This window comes from Coccinella septempunctata, chromosome 7 (assembly GCF_907165205.1).
Source record: "Coccinella septempunctata chromosome 7, icCocSept1.1, whole genome shotgun sequence".
Taxonomy (NCBI): Eukaryota; Metazoa; Arthropoda; class Insecta; order Coleoptera; family Coccinellidae; genus Coccinella; species Coccinella septempunctata.
In genome coordinates this window covers 30,969,015-30,991,463 of record NC_058195.1, presented here as the reverse complement: position 1 = coordinate 30,991,463, position 22,449 = coordinate 30,969,015, and the positions used below count along the sequence as shown (strand labels likewise).

The window sequence follows — 22,449 nt, the reverse complement described above, 5'->3', positions numbered from 1 at the left end:
GACATTTCGATGATCGGAGTGATTATATGGAATTGAATTTCTTTTTCATGGATGTCAAAATGAACAATATTGAAGTTTATTCTCAATATCAATGAAAGAATTGATTACAGCATCAAAATTCATCTCTTTGTCGGTTACAAACAATAAGCATAAATTCACGTTACATGACATGACAATTTATAGGTATGACATATAGCGGGTGCTTATCGATTCACGTAACACATTAGCAGCTCAAAACTATATAAACTATATTAAACATTCAAAAATGCGGTGGTAGTTCGGATGGAATTCAAGTTGGGTGTTCAAACAATTGTCCTGATTCATTCTTTGATTTTTTAATATTTCGTATATTTCCATCAAGTAAAACATATTGCACTCATCCTAATAATAGTGTAAGAAAGAGACGTTTTCTCCTTTACTAAATGCAGTGTTTCCCAAATGCACTCGTCGTTGTTTTTTCTTATATGTTCCGCTGTTTTTATGCTAAGAGCACTTGTTCTTGTCATCCATAAAAAAAAATTAATTCAATTCCGCATAATCAGAGACTGTATTTTGAATAATTTGATCTGTATCTTTCGACGACATAATAGAGATGTAGGAGTATATTGTTAAACTAATTCCCAAAATTATAGAGATCCTGAAGATGCCTTAGTGAGGCGAAACATGTAGATCGAATAGTGAAAAAAAAATCCATTTATAAACAATGTTTCTTATCATTATATTTGAAAATAGATTATGGCCAATTTGTTGGAAATATGTCAAAAAATTCATTGTTTGGGAAGAAACATTTCCAACAATTTGTTGTCAATAATTTATGTAAGACGATTTTAGCTTCCTATGGTGTTTTGAAAATTTGTTATTTCAGTTCAGTTTCACCATTTCTCAATATATTATGTAGGTTTGATATAATTACATCTATTTCTTTCAATTTTACCGACAGAAAGATTGCCAGTAGAGTTGGTCGTGAAAGTTCCAGAAATTGCCGAACAACGGAACCGTTATAGGCGTCCGTCAAGAATATTCATACCAAAGTTGTGAAGGATAATCCATTCTGATTATTTTCATCACAAAACAGTAGTAACTATTTAGAATCAATAATGACGCAATAATTTAAGATTTGCCTAACATTCTGGGGCTTTCATTATATATTTTTTTTCTGTGGGCCATGTCTTCTTCAAAACAGGGATGGATTAGGGATTAGGATTAGGATTGGTTAGGCAAACCTTCATTAGCAAAAGTTTTCGTAAAACTAAGTCTTTTAGAGTTGTTTTCCTGAATTTATCAAAACAAGAATTTGTTCGAGAAATCTGTAAAAACAATAGCTTTCAATTCAACCAAGTTCTCTTACATGGGAAAAAACAGGGTAAAATTCACCCTTCAGTGGCTTTTTGATTTCATGAATTAGTCATTGTAATTTGTTTATAATATAAATGAATGAGAAAAATTTGCCTTCTATACTTACAGCTTACTATCGCTTTTTCAAGAATATACCTCAAAATTATAATTTATTCAAAAGATTATATCCCTCATTTAGACCAACAAAAATGCGATTAGAAATGTACACCAGGAAATTACTATAAATGCAAATGAAATAATAGTATAATCAAAATAGGCCTGTATAAAACAAACAACCACTTCGGAGTTAATTTCACCCTGATATTCCTCGCATAATAATTCAAGACTCGACTTAATCGAAAGGTTCTGTTAATTTCTTACATTCATTTATATTTCGAAGAATCCGCTATAATAACATTATGAATTGGCAAAACCACTTAGGGGGATAATTCGGCCCATCATCCACTTTATAAGGAAATATTCTGTGAAAATCAATGGAAAACTATTGGCAGTACACATTTTTCAGCCCCCAATGAACTTCTCCAGTGGAGACTTACAGACCGACTTTACTCAATCTGCAGCTTTTGTTAATAAACATTTTTCTATCTTTGTGAGAATTTCATTACATTATATTATTATTTTTTTCATTCCAAACATTAATATTGAACCAAAATTGCGTCTTTATTGGTACTGAATAGGTAGTTATTTATGTTCTGTGATGTATAAAAACATGGATAACGATTATTACTCATTAACTCGTTATGAATATCTTTCACGGCTGATTTGGTAGTTCGACTTTTCAACAATTTCTGGAATTAAATTTAATCTCACAAATTCATCCCGATAGGTTATTAAGTTCCAGGTTACTTCGATAAAACTTATGACCCAATGGTGACGAGGAAAAATACATCATTAGTAACCCTCTTTTTTTTTCAGATCGAAATGTAGTGCCTCTCGAGCAAACGGCGCACAACGTCTCTGGCACATCAGCGTGAGTATCTCTCCTTCAACCCTTTCTAATCGCATCCCTAACCTCAGATTCGATTTAACTAAGCCTGAATTTATTCCGCAGCGATCTGCGAATGCGACTGGCCTTGTCGGATATCAGTGAGGACGAAGACGAAGATCATCCAATTGTGAAAAGGACGCTGCCGCCCATCGCTGCGAAAGCATCCACCAATTGCATCGCAGTAGACGACAAGAAAGAAGAAAAAGATCAGGAGACTAAAAATAAAGGTCGTAAAATGAAAAAAGTTGAGATGAAATCAAAAGAAGAGAATCTCATGATTGACGACGGCAGTGATTATGAAAAATATTTCGTCGAAGCTAAAAAACTAAAACATTTAGCTGATTCAGTGTCTGATCCTTTCAAGCATTGTCAGTTGTACATGTATGCCGTTCTTCACTTCCTTTTAACTGGGGATGCTATGGAAAAAAAGGGAAACAAAGAGGAGGCAGCTTTCACGATGTTCAGGGACACACTCTCCCTAAACAAATACATTTCCGGAAGATATAAGAAACACATGTATTCTCGAATGTTCACCACCCTGGCCGTTTTGAAGTAAGTACCAATACAAAATTCTTTTCAATACTAGTATCTTGACGTTTTAAAACGACACAATTCTGATTAATTTGTTTCTTCCAGTTATCGCTGTCAATCAAGAGTGTACTTCAATCTCTTGGAAATAAAGAGAAAAGAAAATAGGGAGTATGAGAAAAAAATATCAGATTTTTATAATAAGGTAAGTTCGTTAACACCGGTCGAAAAAAAAGGGAAATAAGCTCCTCGGTTCATTCATGAGCTCAGTGAACTAAAACTTAAAATCGGTATTATTCCGCAGAAAGCCGTATAACCATTCAAAATATTATTAACACGATTCATTTCTTCTCAGATTGGGGCCGAACCGACTGCTTCATCAACAGTATCACCATCAGGTTCAGTGGGATCAATAGAAAACCATTATTCATCTGGTAAGAGCGGTAGTGACCCACCCACCAGAAAGCAAGGAATCTGGGTGCCCTTGCATGTTCGCAACGCTGCGTCAATCCAAAACCAGCATTTGACGTACTTGCTGGGCTATATGGGTCTCTGGCAAGCCGCTAATAGTTTAGTAGAAAATGCAGGTCTCACTGGTAAGTGCAACATTTTAATTCAATTTGATTCTATCGAAATCATGAAAGCGTAAATTGAGTTTTCAACTAATATAAAATTAAATTTCAGACTTCTTCATTCATTTGGATAGAACCTGCAGACCATTATTGATAAACAGTTCAATTCGACATTTGGTGTGGTATTGTAAGATGGGCATTGAGCTGGCCCTGGAAAAAATGCAGGAAAAGAACCGAAAAGAGAACTTTCAATAATGGATTAATTAATTACGGCTAATAAACAGATCGCCCGATTCTGAAATTTATATAAAAAACTCACTGGTAAATGAATGGAAATCATAAAAGAGTTTATTGAATTTTCAACTTATAAACAATTCACTTTCACAAGCCTCCATTTATTTAGAAAGGACCAGCAGACCATAAAAAACAAAGCTCAATTCGATATTTGAAGACGTATTTTGTGCTAGGCAAGAGAGGATTGCAAGAAAAGAAATTATCAATCAGATTAATTAATTATGGCTGATAACCTGAGTAGATGAAAGCGAAAGTTTCATTGGAGAAAAAAAGGATTAAACTGAGAAGCCTAGAAAAAAGAAGTAGGACATTGGAATAATTTACATATTATTGTAAATATAATTTCAACTTAATGTAAATTTAAATATCTTGTATGAACTAAGTGAATAGCTCGAAAATATATAAGAAGTAATCATGATTATTCTTTTAACATATATAAAATAAATAAATAAATGACGTCTTTATTAGAAACCTATAAAAAAATACATACTCTCATGACCAAGTCAGCAAAGGCGAAGTCTAGCATAATGCTATTCAAACTCAACCTCCCACTGACCAGCAATGAGCTTATATAAAACAATGGATCTATAAAATAACACCAAGTCAGCACATGAGTAAATCAAATGAAATACACCTGGTGAGTACCCGAATCTCACAACATGTAGCACAGATATATCTTATAAATATTGAAATCACAAACATTATTGCCCACACAGTATATACCCTTTAATTTTAAACTTGAACTTATTTATGTTCAACAACTTGAAATCACTTGGAAAGGAATTATAAAATTTGATGGATCGAAAAATGAAACTTCTTTGAAATAAGGCTGTTCTATGTCTTGGTAGCACGAATCTATCTTGAAATTTTGTAAGTCTCGAGTGAATGTTACTATGACGAACGAATTTCTTCTTAAGAAATGGTGGAGCGTCAGCATCAAAAATAAGTTTATGCATGAAAGAACCCCAATGATAATTTCTCCTCGACTCCATAAAGAGGACCTCATCCTCCCTGATTTTATAAGTGACAGGATCATACTTTCTTATACCATGTACCAACCTATAACATGCTTTCTGCACTTTCTGAATCCTTTCCTGATTAATCTTAGTCAAACACGGCCCATAGATGAAATCACAATATGTAAATTGGGATAAGACAAGAGATTCGCAAAGAGTTTTCTTGGTCTTCACATCAAGTATATGCCGGTTGGGGTAAATAAGTCTCAGGTTGGAATATGCCCTCGAAATCAGTGTTTTTAGATGTTCGGAGAAGCGAAAATCAGTATCCAGGAGCAAACCCAAATCTCTAGCAACATCAGTGAATACCAGGCTATCATTATTAAGTTTGATGGTCATGTTAGATTTCAAGAAAGAAGCAGAGTTTCTGCTGGCAAAACACATTACCTTCGACTTCTCAGGATTAATGACCAAATTATGTTCAATCGACAACTCATGAACATGTTGCAAGACATTGTTGATAGTACGAGATGCCTCTTCATAAGATTCTTCAGGAAAATGATAATACAGCTGTAAATCATCTCCGTACGCTAGTAATTTACAATGTGTTATAGAGGTTATTATATCAGCTGTATAAATAATAAATAGCAATGGTCCAAGTACAGAACCCTGAGGTACACCAGCAAGAATCTCAATCGGAGACGATAACACATTATCGACGGATATATACTGAATTCTATCACTTAAGTAGGATCTTATCAATTGCAGAGAAGAAAAGTCAAAACCAAAATATTTCATTTTAGCAATCAACAATTCATGATTAATGGTATCGAAGGCCTTCGAATAGTCAAGCAATATGAGAATACTCGCCAATCCTGAATCATAAGCCTCAATGATATCACTGGTGACAGTCGCAAGTGCCGTCGCAGTGCTATAGTTTTTTCTGAATCCACACTGTTTATCTGGCATTAAATTGTTCGATCTCAGATAATTGATGATTTGATTATGAAGTATTTTCTCTAGAATCTTCGACAAGAATGGCAATATACTAATAATTCTGAGATCAGAAAAAGACGAGGGGTTCTTAACTTTCTGAATCGGCTTTCCGAGGGCAACCTTCCAGAGATGAGGAAAATAGTGAGATTCGATACAACTATTTATGATATGAACAATATATTTAACAATGAATGGTCTACACAATTGAATCATCCGCAGTGATACTTCATCCACCCCAACAGCATGACTTTTCATCTCATTCAAGATATCATCAACCTGCTCAACAGTAGCAAGGGAAAAAGCAAAGGTGTTAGTCAAGTGTAAGTTCTCATTATAGAATTCAATCTTCGAATCACAATTAAGACTTCTAGCATTGGAAACAGACGAGAAATAATTTCCCATGGCATCCGGATCAGAGAGGGATGCTGGTAAATTAACAACATTTTTCGAAGAACAAACTTTGAGATCACGCAGTGCTCTCCAGGATCTTGCAGGATTGTTCTGAACGCTTATTGATTCCAATTATTTCCTCTTCTCATTTCTAACCATAGAAACTGTGTAATTACGAATCTGTTTGTAACTCTCCCAGTCACCTGATGAACGAGTTCTTTTGAATTTCTGAAGTGCTACGTCCCTCTGTCTCATTAATAATTTGAGATTAAATGTCAGCCATGGTGCAGGAGGTTTAGTACCTCTTTTCTCAATGAGAGGTGCGTGCTTATCAAAAATTCCAAGAATCAAGCAAATGAAAATCTCAACCTTCTTGTCAATATCACTCTCTGCTATTAAACGATGCCATGGAAGACCTTCTAGATCTGTATGAAAACCTTCAAGGGCAAAACTACGAAAGTCCCGGTATTTTACTAATTTAGGTTTCATTTTTACACTCTTCAAATTCAACTCACCGTAAACCAACCGGTGATCAGAAATTTCAGATGTATCTATGGTGCCCACACGTACAACTAAATCCTCTCTAGTGAAAAATATGGGATCAAGTAACTTAGCTGTAGTTCGAGTTATTCTTGTTGGTTCCTTCAAAAATTGTTTCAAGCCATATGACTCTAGGCATGTCGACAAAGGAGTTTCCGGTCCCAAAAAATCAACATTCATATCACCAAGACACAGAATTTCGTCCGCAGTAGGGGTAATACAAGGGAATACGATGTCAACATCATTTATAAAATTATTCAAATTATAACGAGGAGGACGATAAAATGTGGCGACTATTATCTTGCGATGGCCAACAATTAACTCTATGAGCAAATACTCAGTTTTATTACTTACCTGCTGTCCAATTGAAATAATTTGATATTTAAAATTTTGTTTTATGTAAGCAGCAACTCCACCTCCCCTTCCCTCTCTATCATTTCTCACAAAGGAATAACCTGGTATCTGTAGAAAATCACTATCAATGCTACAAGAAAGCCAAGTTTCAGTTAAAGTTAGAACATCGAAATCATGAGTCAAAAGATAAGCCGATAGGTCACTTAAATTCGGTATAACAGATCTGGTATTCAAATGTGCAAATTTCATTTCTCTAGTTAAAATTATATGAAGCAGTGAAAAATCAAGAAGTGTGTAGGATACAAAAGCGTAAAAAAAATATGCAGGCAACCCAACACAAATACCAATACTACATGCTGCGAGAAAACAAAAAGAATATCATCAACTATATACGAGCGCTCAAGGTTTTCAAGCAAAAAACAAATACAGGAAAATTATAACCCAAAGACAGAAAAAATTACAATAACAATGAGATAGCGGGGCTCAAAAGGCAGGCAAAAATACAAGAAAAAAAAAGTCAATACTGACAAATGAACAAATCTTATGATAATCATAGTGCTCAACAGAATTGCTTATTAATATTCAAATCCAAATAATCAAAAATGAGCAAATGAATCAACTTACGCTCGCCAATCATGATCCTCAATTAATAACAACTATAAAGTAAAATTATATCTCATTCAGTAACCCTGATTATTCCAACACCAATGAAATATAACTATGAGAATACAAAGAGTCAACCCACCAATATATCATTCAGGTCTTCTTCATTGTTTACTACCTTCTTCTTACCTTTTAAATCAACATAAATTACACCATTAAGGGTCCACACAGATTTACGAAATGTTCTTCTTGCCTTTTTGAATAATATCAAATTTTCTAACGTTAGCATTTCCGTTATAAGAATATTAGTTCCTTTGAGTTTACGTTTGTTTACAAACACAGCATCGCGATTCCACTTTCTTAGAAACTGTACTGCGATCGGTCTGGGCTTATCAGAATCCGTTTTTTTCCTTCCTACTCGATAACACTGATTTAAATCCTCCTTTTTCAGAAGAACTTCAATCTTATTATTACACAACTTTATAACAGCATCATATATATCCCGTTCAGATTCAGGAATCCCATGAATGAATAGAAGACAGAGATTACGTTTCATCTCCGAATTATGCTCTTTCTTCTTTACCATGTTTACATTATTTTTAAGACTATCTATGTCGACCTTGATATGATTAATAGCGTCATTCATCCTTTTTTCGAATGCCTCCAGGAGATCCAATGGATTTTCACCAATATCAGTTATTGCAGGGGTAGAAGACTGAGACTTCAAAAATTCATTTTTGAAATCTTCAATACCTTTTCTTAGTTCTTCTGACAGCATGTCAACCCGAACGTTCAACTCTTTAATAGTAGAAGCAGGTTTCGCCATTTCAACCAAAAATAACAACAAATATTGCACAATTCACAATAATCAAGTACTCTGCGCCGGGAAATATCAGTAAATTACTTTCCTTGACTTGAGGACAACTAAGTTTATAATAATTTATGTAGAGCACTAAGTAGACAGTCCTCACTCGATGTGCGATGGAATATATGCAAGTAATGTGTGTACATAATGTGTGTATGTGTATATATTTCATAATATATTGTTTTTAAATTATTGAATTTCCTTCACTTTTCAAAATACAATAATATCAAATATAAAACATTGCAGTTGCTGTGCAACATCTGAGGTGTGCGGACGTATGGTGATAGCGAGTTTGAATTGTAAAAATTTTCAAAGTGGAACACGCAAGATCATATAACGCGGAAGATTTTGGGACATTCAATACAGAAATGTCCCAAAATAGTGGAACATCAACCAATATTTCTTCTGACGAAGCCGAAACAAACGAAAATGAATTCACGTTGGTAAATGGTAAAAAGCGGAAGAAACGAGGTAGACCTAAAAAGAAACCGCCAAAAAAAGTCGACGATAAGAAATCCCCGGAGATAAGAATGAGCGAACCACAGTTGACATCACACTCACAAATGTCAAAGCCGTCAACGTCAACACAGAATTCGAATGAGTCCATGGAAATGAACACAGAGGAAGACAAAAATGACAGCCCACATAACCTTCAAACGCTACGCAACCAAACATCAACAAAACCAATATTCTCATATAAAACATACACAAATATATTTCACATTACCACTAAACCCAACACAACTAGGTTACATATTGTTGACCAATGGATGAAAATGTTTCCGAACGCACGAGATATAATATTTCAAACCCAACAAGGATTCATTATTAAATCGAACAACTTGAAAGAACACATTGTAAAAGCTCTGAACCAATTGAAAGAAATGAAAGAAATCATCAGCTTTTTGGAAACTACAGTGTCAGATACAACACAGACACAGAGACCTAAAAGACATCTTGAATCATTTTCAGCTGTTATTTCACAAGTGGAAATGGAAATAAAGGAGGAAGAGATGAGTAGCTTTCTTACCAAAAATAATATAATACACCGTTACTGTGAACGAATTATATCAAGAAAAACTGATAAACCTTCATTGTTTGTTCGTATAATCACCAGCGATATACACTCATATGAAAAATTAATTAATGAGGGAGTTTTCTACAAGTGTAGACATTACACAGTTAAACCAAGCCACCCTCCAGATCCAATTCCAGTACCTTGTATGAGATGCTCTCAATTCACGCATACGACAGAAAAATGTACTTCGACAATAACATGTACCAAATGCAACCAACAACACAAAGAGTCAGAGTGTACCACTAGCTTGCCACCAAAATGCTCGGCATGCCAATCAACAGAACATGTCGCATGGTCACTAAAACGCCCAAAAAGACCCGTGAAACCAATAGAAGGTATTCCAAACATCAAAATACGGTCAATCAACAAGAAGACTAGCGAAATAGATGCTAGGAAAACAAAGATCAGCCGAATACATAAACCCATTACTATACATGATCACATTATAGAGACATATTTGAACAAAATGAATAACCCAAAAAATACAGATAGACAACAATTAATACAAAAACTTCAAAGGCGATTTATCGATAATTACAATATAAGCACAATACCCACATTTGTTGGTAACAGGTTATACGTACTAATGATTGATTTGGAGAATGAAAATAAACCAGTGGACACTGAGCCTACTGAAGGAACACAATTATTCAGGAACATTCAATCTTAAATTTCTATATTCCAACATTAACAGCTACAAGAATAAAAACATACTTATTAGGAATTATCTAGAAAACAACAACATTGACTGTGCCATGTTCGTTGAGACAAAAACTAAATACACCGATAACATACAATACAGAGACTGGACTTCTATAGTTAAACACGGCAACATTCTCAATCTAAATTTGCTTGGTGGTGCTTTGGTCCAAGCTAAAAGAGGTACAAAATTGGGGAAAAGTAATCCACCTCACATTAATAATCCTTGGAACGATGTTCTACACTTTACTGTTCCATATAGCGAGGAAAAACTTCATTTCTTTCTGGTATACTTACATCACTCCAGCAGACGAGTAGAAGAAAATTTGTTGATAAAGTCTTCACAATATAAGTACTGCATCATAATAGGAGACTTCAATCCTAACAAGTACAAAAAACAACAGATGGATATTTTCCTTAACAACTCTGACTTTACCAGAATAGAAACACCACCAGCTTTTTTAATGGAGAACAACCCAGATACCACACCAGATCTACTGTTTTGTACAAGAAACATAAGACACAGTATTCAGAACATTCACGTCACCCCCGACCTAGGAGCAGAACATCTGGCTATAGAATTCACAATAGACATGAACAGAAGACCAACGGAATACTCAAGGAAAATGGAAATACTTTATGAAAAGTGCAATATAGAAGAGGTAAACAAACAAATACATGAAAAAATTATCACAGACACAGATATAAATGAAGAATATATTACTTACTTTCATAATTCCTTAATTGACATAATAAAAGACCAAACACCAATCTCAGAGAAAAAGTATTTCATTCAATCACTACCACCTTTCATATTGAAGCTGATCAGGTTGAAGAAACAGTTATACCGTGAATATCGTTGCAACGAGGATCCAAGTTTGAAAAGGAAATTTAACTTATTGAATAAGGATATACACACACTAATCCTTCAATTCAGATCTCATAAATACTTGGAAGCATGCAAAGAAATAGAAAACCAAAAAGGCCGAACATATTGGAAATCAATTAAAAAACTCTCAAAATACACACATCACAATCTGACTGAGCCAATCCAGGTACAAGGAAGAACTCTGACTGATGATAAAGATATTACAAATGCATTTGCCGAGCACTATAGAAGGATATTCAAGGAAGCTGATAATGAAAACTTTGATAAAAAGCATAAAAAAAGAATAGACCAATGGTATCAGAATGATTTTCCGAGTATGGAAGGGGAAGAGGACTTTGAACCAATCACAGAGGATGAATACTTCAAGGCATTAAATCATGGCAAAAACACATCACCAGGTTATGATAACATTACCAGAAAAGTACTAAGAAAGCTTGATCCCGATGTCCATAATCACATACTAAAGATATATAACTATTGCTTGAAATACTCCCACTTTCCCAAAGAATGGAAAACAGGAATAATTATCAACATTCCAAAGGGTAATACAGACCACAGCAAAATAGAAAACTACCGTCCGATTACATTGCTTACAGTAATAGGCAAGAATTTTGAAAAAATTATAACTGAGAGGATACATAGCGAACTGGGAAGGGATATTCCGGTATGTCAGTTTGGATTCAGAAATAAAACGTCCAAAATACACCCATTAACTATATTAACTACCAATATACAGAACAACAAAAAAAGAGGTAAAAAATCGGCAGCATTATTTCTTGATATTCAAAAGGCTTTCGACAGTGTCTGGCATGCCGGTGTAATATTCAAACTAGCACAGTTACGATGCCCCAATTATTTACTCAAGATAATCCATCAATTTATAACTGGAAGAACTACACGGGTCAGAGTGCAAAACGAGGTATCAGATCCGTTCACACCTCAACAAGGCCTTCCTCAGGGGTCTCCCCTTTCTCCAACCCTATTTAACCTATACTGCCACGACATATATAACCACAACAGAGACATGGATGGAGAGGAAATAGACAAAAATGCCTACACACTTCAATTTGCAGATGACACAACTCTTGTCACCCACGATACAACATTGGGAAAGTGTATTTTACAGTTACAAAAACTAACTGATGTCACTGTAGCATGGATGAGAAGATGGAGAATGCAGCCCAATCCGAATAAGTCAAAACTCATTATTTTCAACCACAAAACCAAGAGAACCTCTCCAAATATCAACATTGGGAAGAACAGCATTAGGCCCACAAACATGTGCAAATATTTGGGTATACTTATTGACAACAAGTTGAGCTTCAAGTCACATACAAGAACGCAGAAAAAAGCAGCTATCACACGTGCGGGTCATTTTAGATCGCTCACCTATAAGAACATGGGAATCAATATGAAGACTGCAACTTCGATATACAAAATGATATGCAGACCGATGCTAGAATATGGAAATACAATTTTACTAAACTCAACTAAAACAACCCTCAAAAATCTTGAAGTAGCTGAAAGAACATGCTTAAGGAGAATAACTAAAATGAGACATCCTAATAATCCTTTGCACAACCCTTCTAATTCACTACTTTATGAAACAACTGGAGTTGAGCCAATACTGAAGAGACCTGAGAGAATGGGTAAGAAATTCATCGGGAAGCAGACGAACAAAGATATAATGGAACCATTGATTCATCATTATGAAACACAGTATGCAACACGGGCGAAACTGCCAACATTACCACTTTACGAACACCTACTATCTATAGAATGACTTTTGTAGTTAACTTATTTATTAATTAACAAATATATATATGTAACTGGCAGGAAGACTTCGGTCGATAGCCAATTGATCCTTTGTATCAATAAAGTTATGTTTCTCTCTCTCTCTCTCTAAAACATTGTCGAAATTATTTTTGTTTTTCTTGGTGATCAATGTATTATCGTCTCGTTATTTTCATAGGAGAGTATTTGTGAGATATTTCACAACCAAATCACTACATAATATAAAAAAAAGTCGCTTCCTGCTGTCTGTCACTATAGAGGGTGTTTTACAAGTAACCGGACAAACGAAAACCCTGAATAGAGGATATTGAGCTGAGTTCAAAAATATCTCATACATGTGTCTTAGGTACTCCATTTTGGAAATGCAGGGAGTTTTCTTGAAGTTCTCGAAATTTCGTTTGACTATATCTCTTGATGTTTTTGGTCGATTCGACAGGAAATTTATTCTCAGGTTTAAGTTTCAATGAATCAAATCATCCAAATTTGAAAAAACTCAGGTCCGGATTCGCGGTTCTTTGGATAATTTGTTTGCAGTTTGACGTTGAAGTCGTTGATTTATTTATTAATAAGTTTCACTATTTTTTCGAAAGCTATTGCCATATATTTAGTTGAAAAACTCGATTTACCGGGTAAACTTCACCTTTTCATTGCTATGAAGTGTGAAAATATACAAAATACTTGATATGTCTGTAGATATAAAACTTGAAAAAATTATTTAACAATGATTTCATCTGTCATAACTTCGTTAATAACACTCTTTGGTAAAAGTAGGAGTGTTCTGATTTCACGAAAATTGCATTCGAGTGCGTGGAATATCAACTTATTTTAAATGAAATGCTACATTTTCACTGATGGGCGCTACCAAACTGAAGCTTATCGTTTATTCATTTGCTCGAACTCTTAAAATTATGCATTCATGACAAAAATGATTAGTTCACTCTTCAAACCTGAAAGAACGAATCCTATATTCATTCAAAATCATTCAGTTCTAAGTCCATTTAACATTGATTCTTTATTCATTTGTTCAATAAAAAAAACTAACTGTCAGCTTCAATTGACGAAAAAATCAATCCACAAATTTCAACAATACACTTCTTCTAATATTTGTTAACATATGTAAACATAACTAAAAAGTTTGTTTACGGGCTTCAAGCCCTCGACGTGCACCAGCATTTCGGTTGGTGCAAGTGGGGGCAGGGGAAGGGTACGGGAGCTGCTACGGTGCTTCACGCCATAATCAAAAAGAACGCGTCGGCGCTCGAGCGAGATGCACCGGAGCTGCCCAAGAGCTGTTCAAACAGTAAAAAAAATCTACATGAACGATTGTGTCAAATTCAATGAATTGGTGGTATTTCCCATCAGTGGATTGTTTTTAATTAATAATTGTTTTGTAAAAGTCTTGAAAAGACAGCCCTGCATTAGAATGGATTTGAAAATGTTCAAATGAATTTCCTCTTTCTCGTAATATGGCTTGCTTTTGGTTTTGACATTTTAAGCAAATCTGGTAATTCATAATAATTTTTACAGTGATAATAATAAGTTTTATCATCGATGATTAACAAATGTAGAAATAAAAAAATACATTACCATATCTTCAAATGATGATCAGATTATTACTAGTAATAGCTGATCTTAAGCTGATCGTAAATGATAGTCAACTCGTACGTAAAGTTTCGGGAAAATCCAAGATGTTCAAGAAGGATTTCAATGTATTCGTCTCATCTGATAGAACTCCGAGACAGACAGATTATTTCAATAAAATCAAAATTGAATTGGAGCAACGGAAATCTTCGAGTGAGAATGTCGAATTGACGTTTATGAAGGGTATTCCTATTATTAGACCTTTAAACTAAATTTCCCCAGTTACAATTCGAGGAAGCACGTATCAAAACGTACGTGGCCTCAATTCTAAAACACATGAACACAGGTCTGCTGTGGCAAGTGGTGATTTTGATATTATATGAGAGACATGGCTGAAGGATGGTGTGTATGATGGTGAATTGTTACCACTCGTTTGTCAACGGGTGGAGGTGTACTAGTGGCAGTTCGCAGTGAGTTATGTGCAGTTGGAGTTGATTTATCAGGGCTTACAACTCCTACCTTTCGGTCGATGCAGTAGATTGTAAGATCATGTATGGACCTCATTATATCATTGTAGAACTGTTATATGTTCCACCACGAACAGATATTGCAAGTTATCAACAACTGTTTGATTAACTGTCTTCATTCAATCCATTACCAAACAATGGATTAGTTGTTCTGGAGGACTTCAATTGTCCTAAATATACTGAGAATTCTTTATCCGATTACCGAACTTTAATAATCAACACGTTTTCTGAGTCACTTGAATTTCACCAATTTACTGAAATACGAAATTGTGGAGATATATTGTTAGATTTGGTTTTTTCTAATTTTAAGTGTACCTAGGGAGAGTTGAATGGTCACTTGTACGAGTGTACTTTCATCATCCATCAATTGAGGTTTCTTTCCTTTTTTAACGAAACATAGGAAATTTAAATTTTTCAATATCTTACTTTATCTATACGTATTCTAAGTTTAATTGTTCTAAGGCAAACTATGTAGATATGTACCGCTGTATATGGAAAACTGACTGGTCACCTGCTATGAACGAAGGAGATCCGGATTTGGCTTGTGTCAATTTTCATTTCCTTCTACAGCATATTTTTCTTTACACTGTACCAGTTAAGGTTTTGAGAAAGAGACGCTTTTCGTCATGGTACACAACCGATGTTATTGATACTATTTATCTCAAAGAAACTGCCTCAAAGAACTTTAGGAAATACAATAATGACTTCAATCATCTCCGCTATAAAAAACTTAGAAGTTTACTTAAATCAAAAATGAACAAAGCTTACAAATATTTTGTAAGTACTTCGGAACACAAACCTCCGACAGATCCTTCAAATTTTTGGTCTTTTGTGCCGGAGAGCAGAGGTCATTCTCGTATACCCGGTGTACCATGTGATGGTCATCAAATAATGCACAAACCACAGGATATTGTGAATGCGTTTGACGAGCACTTCAGGATAAATTACACAAAGATTCCAATCGCGGTTCACCAATATCTACCAGTATACAGCTTTTGGTAGCACTTCGTTTCTATGCGAGTAACAGTTTTCAGGTGAAGGCAAATATAAGATATATGCACTATTTTCAACAAAGAACTAGATACTGATCCTTCGAATAGAATTTCTGGTTTTGATATTTCCAGGAAAATATGGTGTATTCTGAATCGTATAAGAACAGGTCACAGACGCTGCAATAGTATAGCTGGTAAATCATTGTCCCACTTATAAATTTCAGGAGTGTTTTGGGGCTGTACATGCAGTTTCCGAGTCTTCTTTGAATTGGGTTATGAATTTTAGATCAATCAGACATATTGAATCGAATTTTCTTATTTTACATTTTTCTGCTTTCATTTTCTTCCGTTTTCAGATGAGAGTTTCTGGTATATTTACTTTTCAAGTTCATCAACTATGTGATTATATATCTTTAGAGCTTGTTCATGGAGATTTTTTCGGTTTAAGTCAATCTAGTGCTGTGAAAAATATTTCGCTATGTTTAGCGGAACCGCTGAAGAAATACCTATATGTTCCGTTGAATGTTGATGAATTCAGAAGGAATACTGCTGAATTTTACCGAATTGCTAATTTTCCAAGGGTGACGGGGCCATTGATTGTACACATATCAAAATTGAAAATCCAGGAGGTATGATCGCAGTGATGTTTTCCGAAATAGAAAGGGCTTGTTTTCGTTGAATGTACAGGTATTTTATCTAAACTTTTCTGTATTGTATTATTTATTACAAATAATTGTTTTTTTATTGTGATATATGTTATTAATGAAATTATTTGGTTCCTTTTCTCCTGCTCTCCTTTTTTCAGGTGGCCTCACTCGGAAATTTTGTTGTTGTAATACATCCAGTTTCAACTCATGACAGTGTCATATTCAACATAAGGGCTCTGCTAACCCGTTTTCAAAAGCTACAGATTCCAGGTCTGCTCGTTGCACATAATGGTTATGCATGTCACATTTTCATTTTAATTCCAGTCCTTGAGCCTGCTACAATTCCAGAGCAAAATTATAATGTTGCTCATAGAAGGTCCAGAATTGTAGTTGAACGATTGTTTGGAATGTGGAAAAGGAAATTTCCGGTTTTGAGAAGTGGTTTAAGGACTAAATTGGATACTTCTGTAGCCATTATTTGTGCTACAGCTGTTTTATATAATATAGGGCTACGCCAGAATGAGAATGAAATTATAGATGAAAACGATGATGAAGAGCAGTTTCAAACGACAAATAATCAGGAAGTTGAGGGTGAAGGTCTGTCATTTCGGAGAGCATTTATAAATGCAAATTTCAACTTGTGAAAAGGAATTGCAACACATGTTACATTTTTCCTATGTGAATTTATGAGAAAAATAAATCAAACAATTTCGAACAGACATAAATTTTTTTTCAACTGCTGCTAACTTTTTATAACCTGCATGCACCAAGATTCTCTAAATCAATATTGTCTACATCCATTCCATCGTACATCTTCCTCATCTGCTCCTTAACTTTGAGCGCTGAGAGTTAGTACTCCATTTCATCAGTCCTCATTTTCAGAGCATGGAGTTCCTGCTGATTTTCAATCTCTTTTTTACCTTCAGTATCCGAAGATTTCATTCCTCTATGTATTCCTCACACATAATATTTTTTTCTTTTGGGGAAAAAAGTCATCCAAGAATATGCATATTTCCTGAAATAAAAGCCTTTTGAAGAGTTATCGAGGATTTTCTCGAAGTCTCAGGTGAAATTTGATAGATAATGAATACGTTACCACGAAATATCTCTTCCCTATCATTCGACTCGATATGACGCCGATTTCCTAATTCATCTTCAGTTTTGCTCCTTGCGCTTTCCAGAGTAGGTTGATATTACTACAAATAACCATGTGCCTCTTCAATAATTGCCAGTGTTTCTTGAATATTCGTGACTTTTTTATTTGAAATAATAAGCCTTAAAAATGAGTTTGTCGAATAATTGGTACAAGGATTTGATGTAACTATTTCGATCCCTACTTCAATACATAATCGTTTTTTTTTTTTCATGCGTGGCTGAAATCTATACAATTCCAATATATTTATCTAATTATTACTACGTATAGTTATCGATTTGATGTAAGTATTTCGATTCCTCCTTTGATGTATTATAATTTATTCTTGAAAATGTTAATATAATCTATTCAATTACAATATTTTCGATTCATTTTTAATCGATATAGTGCTCATTACTCACGGCGCAATTCAATATTTTTAATCAGATATTCTTGAAATTTATCAATGTCCTTCGTATGCGACCATGAAAAATTGGACTGCAAGCTTCAAAAGAGGTAAATTTTCCATTGAAGATGATGACCGATCGGGAAGGACAGTTTATGTGTGAGTCTCCGGAAATATCGATGCAGTTCATGACTTTATCAGACCGTCGAATTGGGCTAAAATGGATATCTGAAGCACTGAATATTTCATACTAACGCGTTCATCATATAGTTTACGTCAATTTGGACATGAGAAAAATTGCTGCAAAATGGATCCCCAAATGTTTGAATGTTGAACTGAAGCGTGCAAGGGTAAAAGCATCGCGTTCGATCTGTGCTCGATTTGAAAACGATGTAGACTATGGATGAGATTTGGGTACATTTCTACGATCCAGAAACGAAGCAAAAATCGATGGAATGGCAAAACTCTGGTTCTTCAAGACCCAAAATCGTCCAAAAATCGGCAAGAAAAGTTCTTGTTTCAGTTTTTTGGGATTGGCATGGAGTAACCATGATTGATTTTTTGGATAAGGGTAGAACTATAACCGGAGATTACTGTTAGACATTTCTGACCATTCTACGGAGAAAAATTGAGGAGAAAATACCCGGAAAGCTATCCAAAGGTGTTTTGTTTTTGCAGGACAACGCCAACACAAATCTAATGTTGCCATGAAAAAAATCCGTGATCAAGAGTTTGAATTACTAGAACACCCCCTTTATTCACCAGATTTGGCTCCATCCGACTATCATCTCTTTCCTCAACAGAAAGAACGTTTAAAAGGTCGTAAATTTTCTTCCAACGAGGAGGTTATAAAAGCTGTGGAGTTCTGGTTTTCAGAGCAAGAAGAAATTTTTTTCTGAAAGGTCTAGGTACGTTGCAGTTTCGTTGTAATGAATGCATATCCAATTAAGAGGATAGTATGTTGATTAATAAAATATTTTGACATTGAAATTTTGTTTGGTTCTATAGTAGACTAAGAATTTTTCAATATATCCTCGTATGTACCAATAAGAAGAATTTGAAATGAATATTTTCCAATGGTAAAGATCTATTCTGCAGATTAAATCAACAACTGGTTTCTCTAATCTTTGTATAACTCCCAACCACTTCGTAGATTTCTATCATGTAAAAATTGTACATAAAGGTGATAAAGGTAAACGTTTAGATCTTTGAAAAATCCTAGAAATATCCTCAGCCCAAAAACAAAGTCTACCAAATGTAAACGATCAATTAAATTTCCGCCTATCTCCGATTTTAACATGAGTTTGATGATATAAATCCCGAAACACGCGTATCAACAAATATCTTAATTAAAAATTGCGAAACCGTGTCAAGTGTTCTCGTTCATCATGTTTAATCAAGAGTTATGCGATTAATCAATAATTTCGACTACTTACATTCATCATTTCGTCGTTCAGTCCGTTCAGCAGTAGACCCAAAAATTCCTCAGCGTCCTCTTGACGTCCCTCGACGAGAAACGAGCCGCTTCTGGTACCATTCAGGATGGTGTAGATCAAAGAGGCTTCGATCGAGTCGCCGCGGGAGAAGTCGAAACTCCCCCGTTTCTTCTTGTTCCTTTTCGATGTACGGTTTAGGTAGGAATCGGGCAGCTTCTCGAATTTATTGATGAATTTGCACCTGGAAGATTTCAAATTGATTTAGATGCTGTCAAAGCGAAGGATTGTTATAAAACGTACATGTTCTTTATGATGGGTGGTAGGCCATGTCCATTTTCCGTCAAATTCTTCGAAAGTCCTATCAGCAGATTGCATAAAGGTGGGCAGGCCTCCAAGGCTTGTAAAATCGAATTGATGTAGCAATAATTGCTCCAGGCTCGATTAAGCCTCTTGGTTGTAGATTAGCGCTTTTTCCATCAATTTCGAAGTTCGATAGAAATTCTGGAAATAAAATAAAATGTTGAGTAACAAATATAGAAAAAGTTTATTGATATCACAACAAAAATAATTGATTCTTTAACTCAAACAACTGACTATGTAAAACCTAAAACGTTTTTCTACTCAAAAAATTTAATCAAAGTCTCTTCAACAACTAACCTGCTAGTCTGTGAGTGGCTGGATCAACACACTACTTTTTCAACAGTATCCAACGATTTAACTTTCTCATCACTGCGTTCAGTCACTAACTCTCCATTTGTCGTGGCTTCTTCTTTCTTGAAGAGACTCGTCCATGATTTCTTCGCCCATACGTTTACAGGTTCATTAACATCTGATTTGACTCCGTTTTCTTTCACATCACAAGTCTGGACCTTCACAGGCTTATTCTTCATTTCTTCAATCTTGTTCGAGGATGTTGCCACAATATTTTCAACTTTAACAGGCATCACTTCGGTATTACTTTCGATCAGGTTATCACTTCGGTATTACTTTCGATCAGGTTCGATATTGGGGCACTCGGTGAATTGCGAAGTTCTTCCGCAATTCCATTGGAGGGAACTGTTTCTTTGTCAGCCGTTGTAGAAACTTGTGTGGGAATGAAATGATCCGTCTTAGGAGTGGGTTTATCAACAGATATAGCATTGTTCTGTGAGATCAGTGTTTCTTCATCAACGTCTGATGGCTTCTTACATTCGACTGCTGCATTTGGTTTTCTGTGTAATTTTTCTGAAAATAAGTTGATTATTAAATTTCTAGTTACATCAAATCTTTCTTGGACTACATTTGCAAGGATATTATCATTGAAAAATACATCACAATACTCACTTTGGGGAGATTTCTTCTTGAGTGTCCAAGGCAAGGAGATTCTTTTAGGGGTATCGGACAGACAAGAATTTATGTGACGAATCTCGTCCACTTTCAACCCTGTTATATCTAAAAACTTCATATTCTGAAAATAAAATTAATATTAATGTCATTTAAGATATTGAAGTTGATATAATGTTATATTCAAAGTGCTGAAAATATCTTTGAACTTCTAGAGATACTACCATATTGGTACATGATCATTTTCAAATAAAAAATAACACATACCTGTTTGAAACAGAAAATCTGAACAACAACCAAATTATTAAATAGCAACCAACTGACTAGAGATAAAAGAAAAGAATTACTTACATCCATAACTTGAAAATTCATCAATCATCAATCACAACACTGTAATATCACCTTAAAGTTCGTTTATAATATTCGAAAACTTGCGAGTATTCAAACAGTCTAAACAATCTTAACACCGTTTAGGTTAACTCAACTCTGAAACAGAAAAATAACTGCTAGTTTATTATATATAGCACAATGCCGTTTCTTCCACTATCTACCTAATTTCGTCGTTTTTGACTAATGGCATCATGCTTCTACCTGGGGTTGGGACCGCCCTCTTGCGCACAATTTGGAAATCTGACTATTTTTCGATTTCAAATGTTGTTATTCTATATTTGATAATAGATATAACAATATAATTTCTTCAGTTAAAAGCGCATTCTAATATTTTTCTAGAAAAATTGAGTTTTATTTCATCTAATTTTTGTATTTTCTTTTTCGTCACAAATCATTTTTATTATTTTATCGCGTAAAATTCATAAATGGAACATAAAGGAAATCTTCTAAGATGTAAGTTTTGTCGAAGAAAAGGAATCATTTCAATGAAATCTCATTTTTCTATATTTAACATATTCTTTTCTATTTGACTCAAACGGTATGCCCTCAACTTTTTTTGCTTGTTGGATTAGTGGATAGGTACTCTTAATTTTTTTGAAACAATTTAAGGCCTAAAATGAATAGTTGAATCGTGGGAAATTTGCAGTTTTCTATATTATTTTAAATCTATACAGGGTAAGACTTTAACTCGTACAATAATTTCATAAGTAGATTCTTGAGGTGAAAAAACACTTTTTTCCCATACCATTTTTTTTTATTCGACCCTGATGAATAGATTTAGTAATTTCAAGTTTTCATAAGGAGCTTGGTGATCTAATAACTCAATTTGGGTTATTAGTTTGCTGGTGACACCACACATCTGAAAATCTTCTAAAAAGAGCTGTAATCAGCCAAAGTACCCAATTCTTAAAAATTCACAGATACTTTTTAATTTTTCAACATCAAATTAATCGAAAATGTCGCATTATAAGAGAAAATATGAAGAACACTTTCATCTTACGAAACTTTCGTCAAACTTAGTTTCAAGCGTTTGATTCTTTTTTTTTGGTATTTTTCATTGTACGTAATGTTCATAGTGAAAAAACTGGAAGACGGGGGGTGATATCTTGTGTT

General features: G+C 34.5%; 1 protein-coding gene across 1 annotated transcript in view; it reads right to left on the bottom strand.

The window, feature by feature from the left end:
• LOC123317766 (ubiquitin carboxyl-terminal hydrolase 10-like) overlaps positions 1-21,303 on the bottom strand; it is a 70,606-nt gene extending 49,303 nt beyond the window's left edge. Inside the window, exons 1-6 of the mRNA XM_044904375.1 lie at positions 21,298-21,303; positions 21,214-21,231; positions 20,947-21,070; positions 20,611-20,847; positions 20,367-20,569; positions 20,281-20,311 (exon numbers count right to left, since the gene is read on the bottom strand). Of these exons, the coding sequence (XP_044760310.1) occupies positions 20,281-20,311; positions 20,367-20,569; positions 20,611-20,847; positions 20,947-21,070; positions 21,214-21,231; positions 21,298-21,303 (619 nt within the window). The remainder of the gene's footprint in view (positions 1-20,280; positions 20,312-20,366; positions 20,570-20,610; positions 20,848-20,946; positions 21,071-21,213; positions 21,232-21,297) is intronic.
• Positions 21,304-22,449: the final 1,146 nt, after the last annotated feature.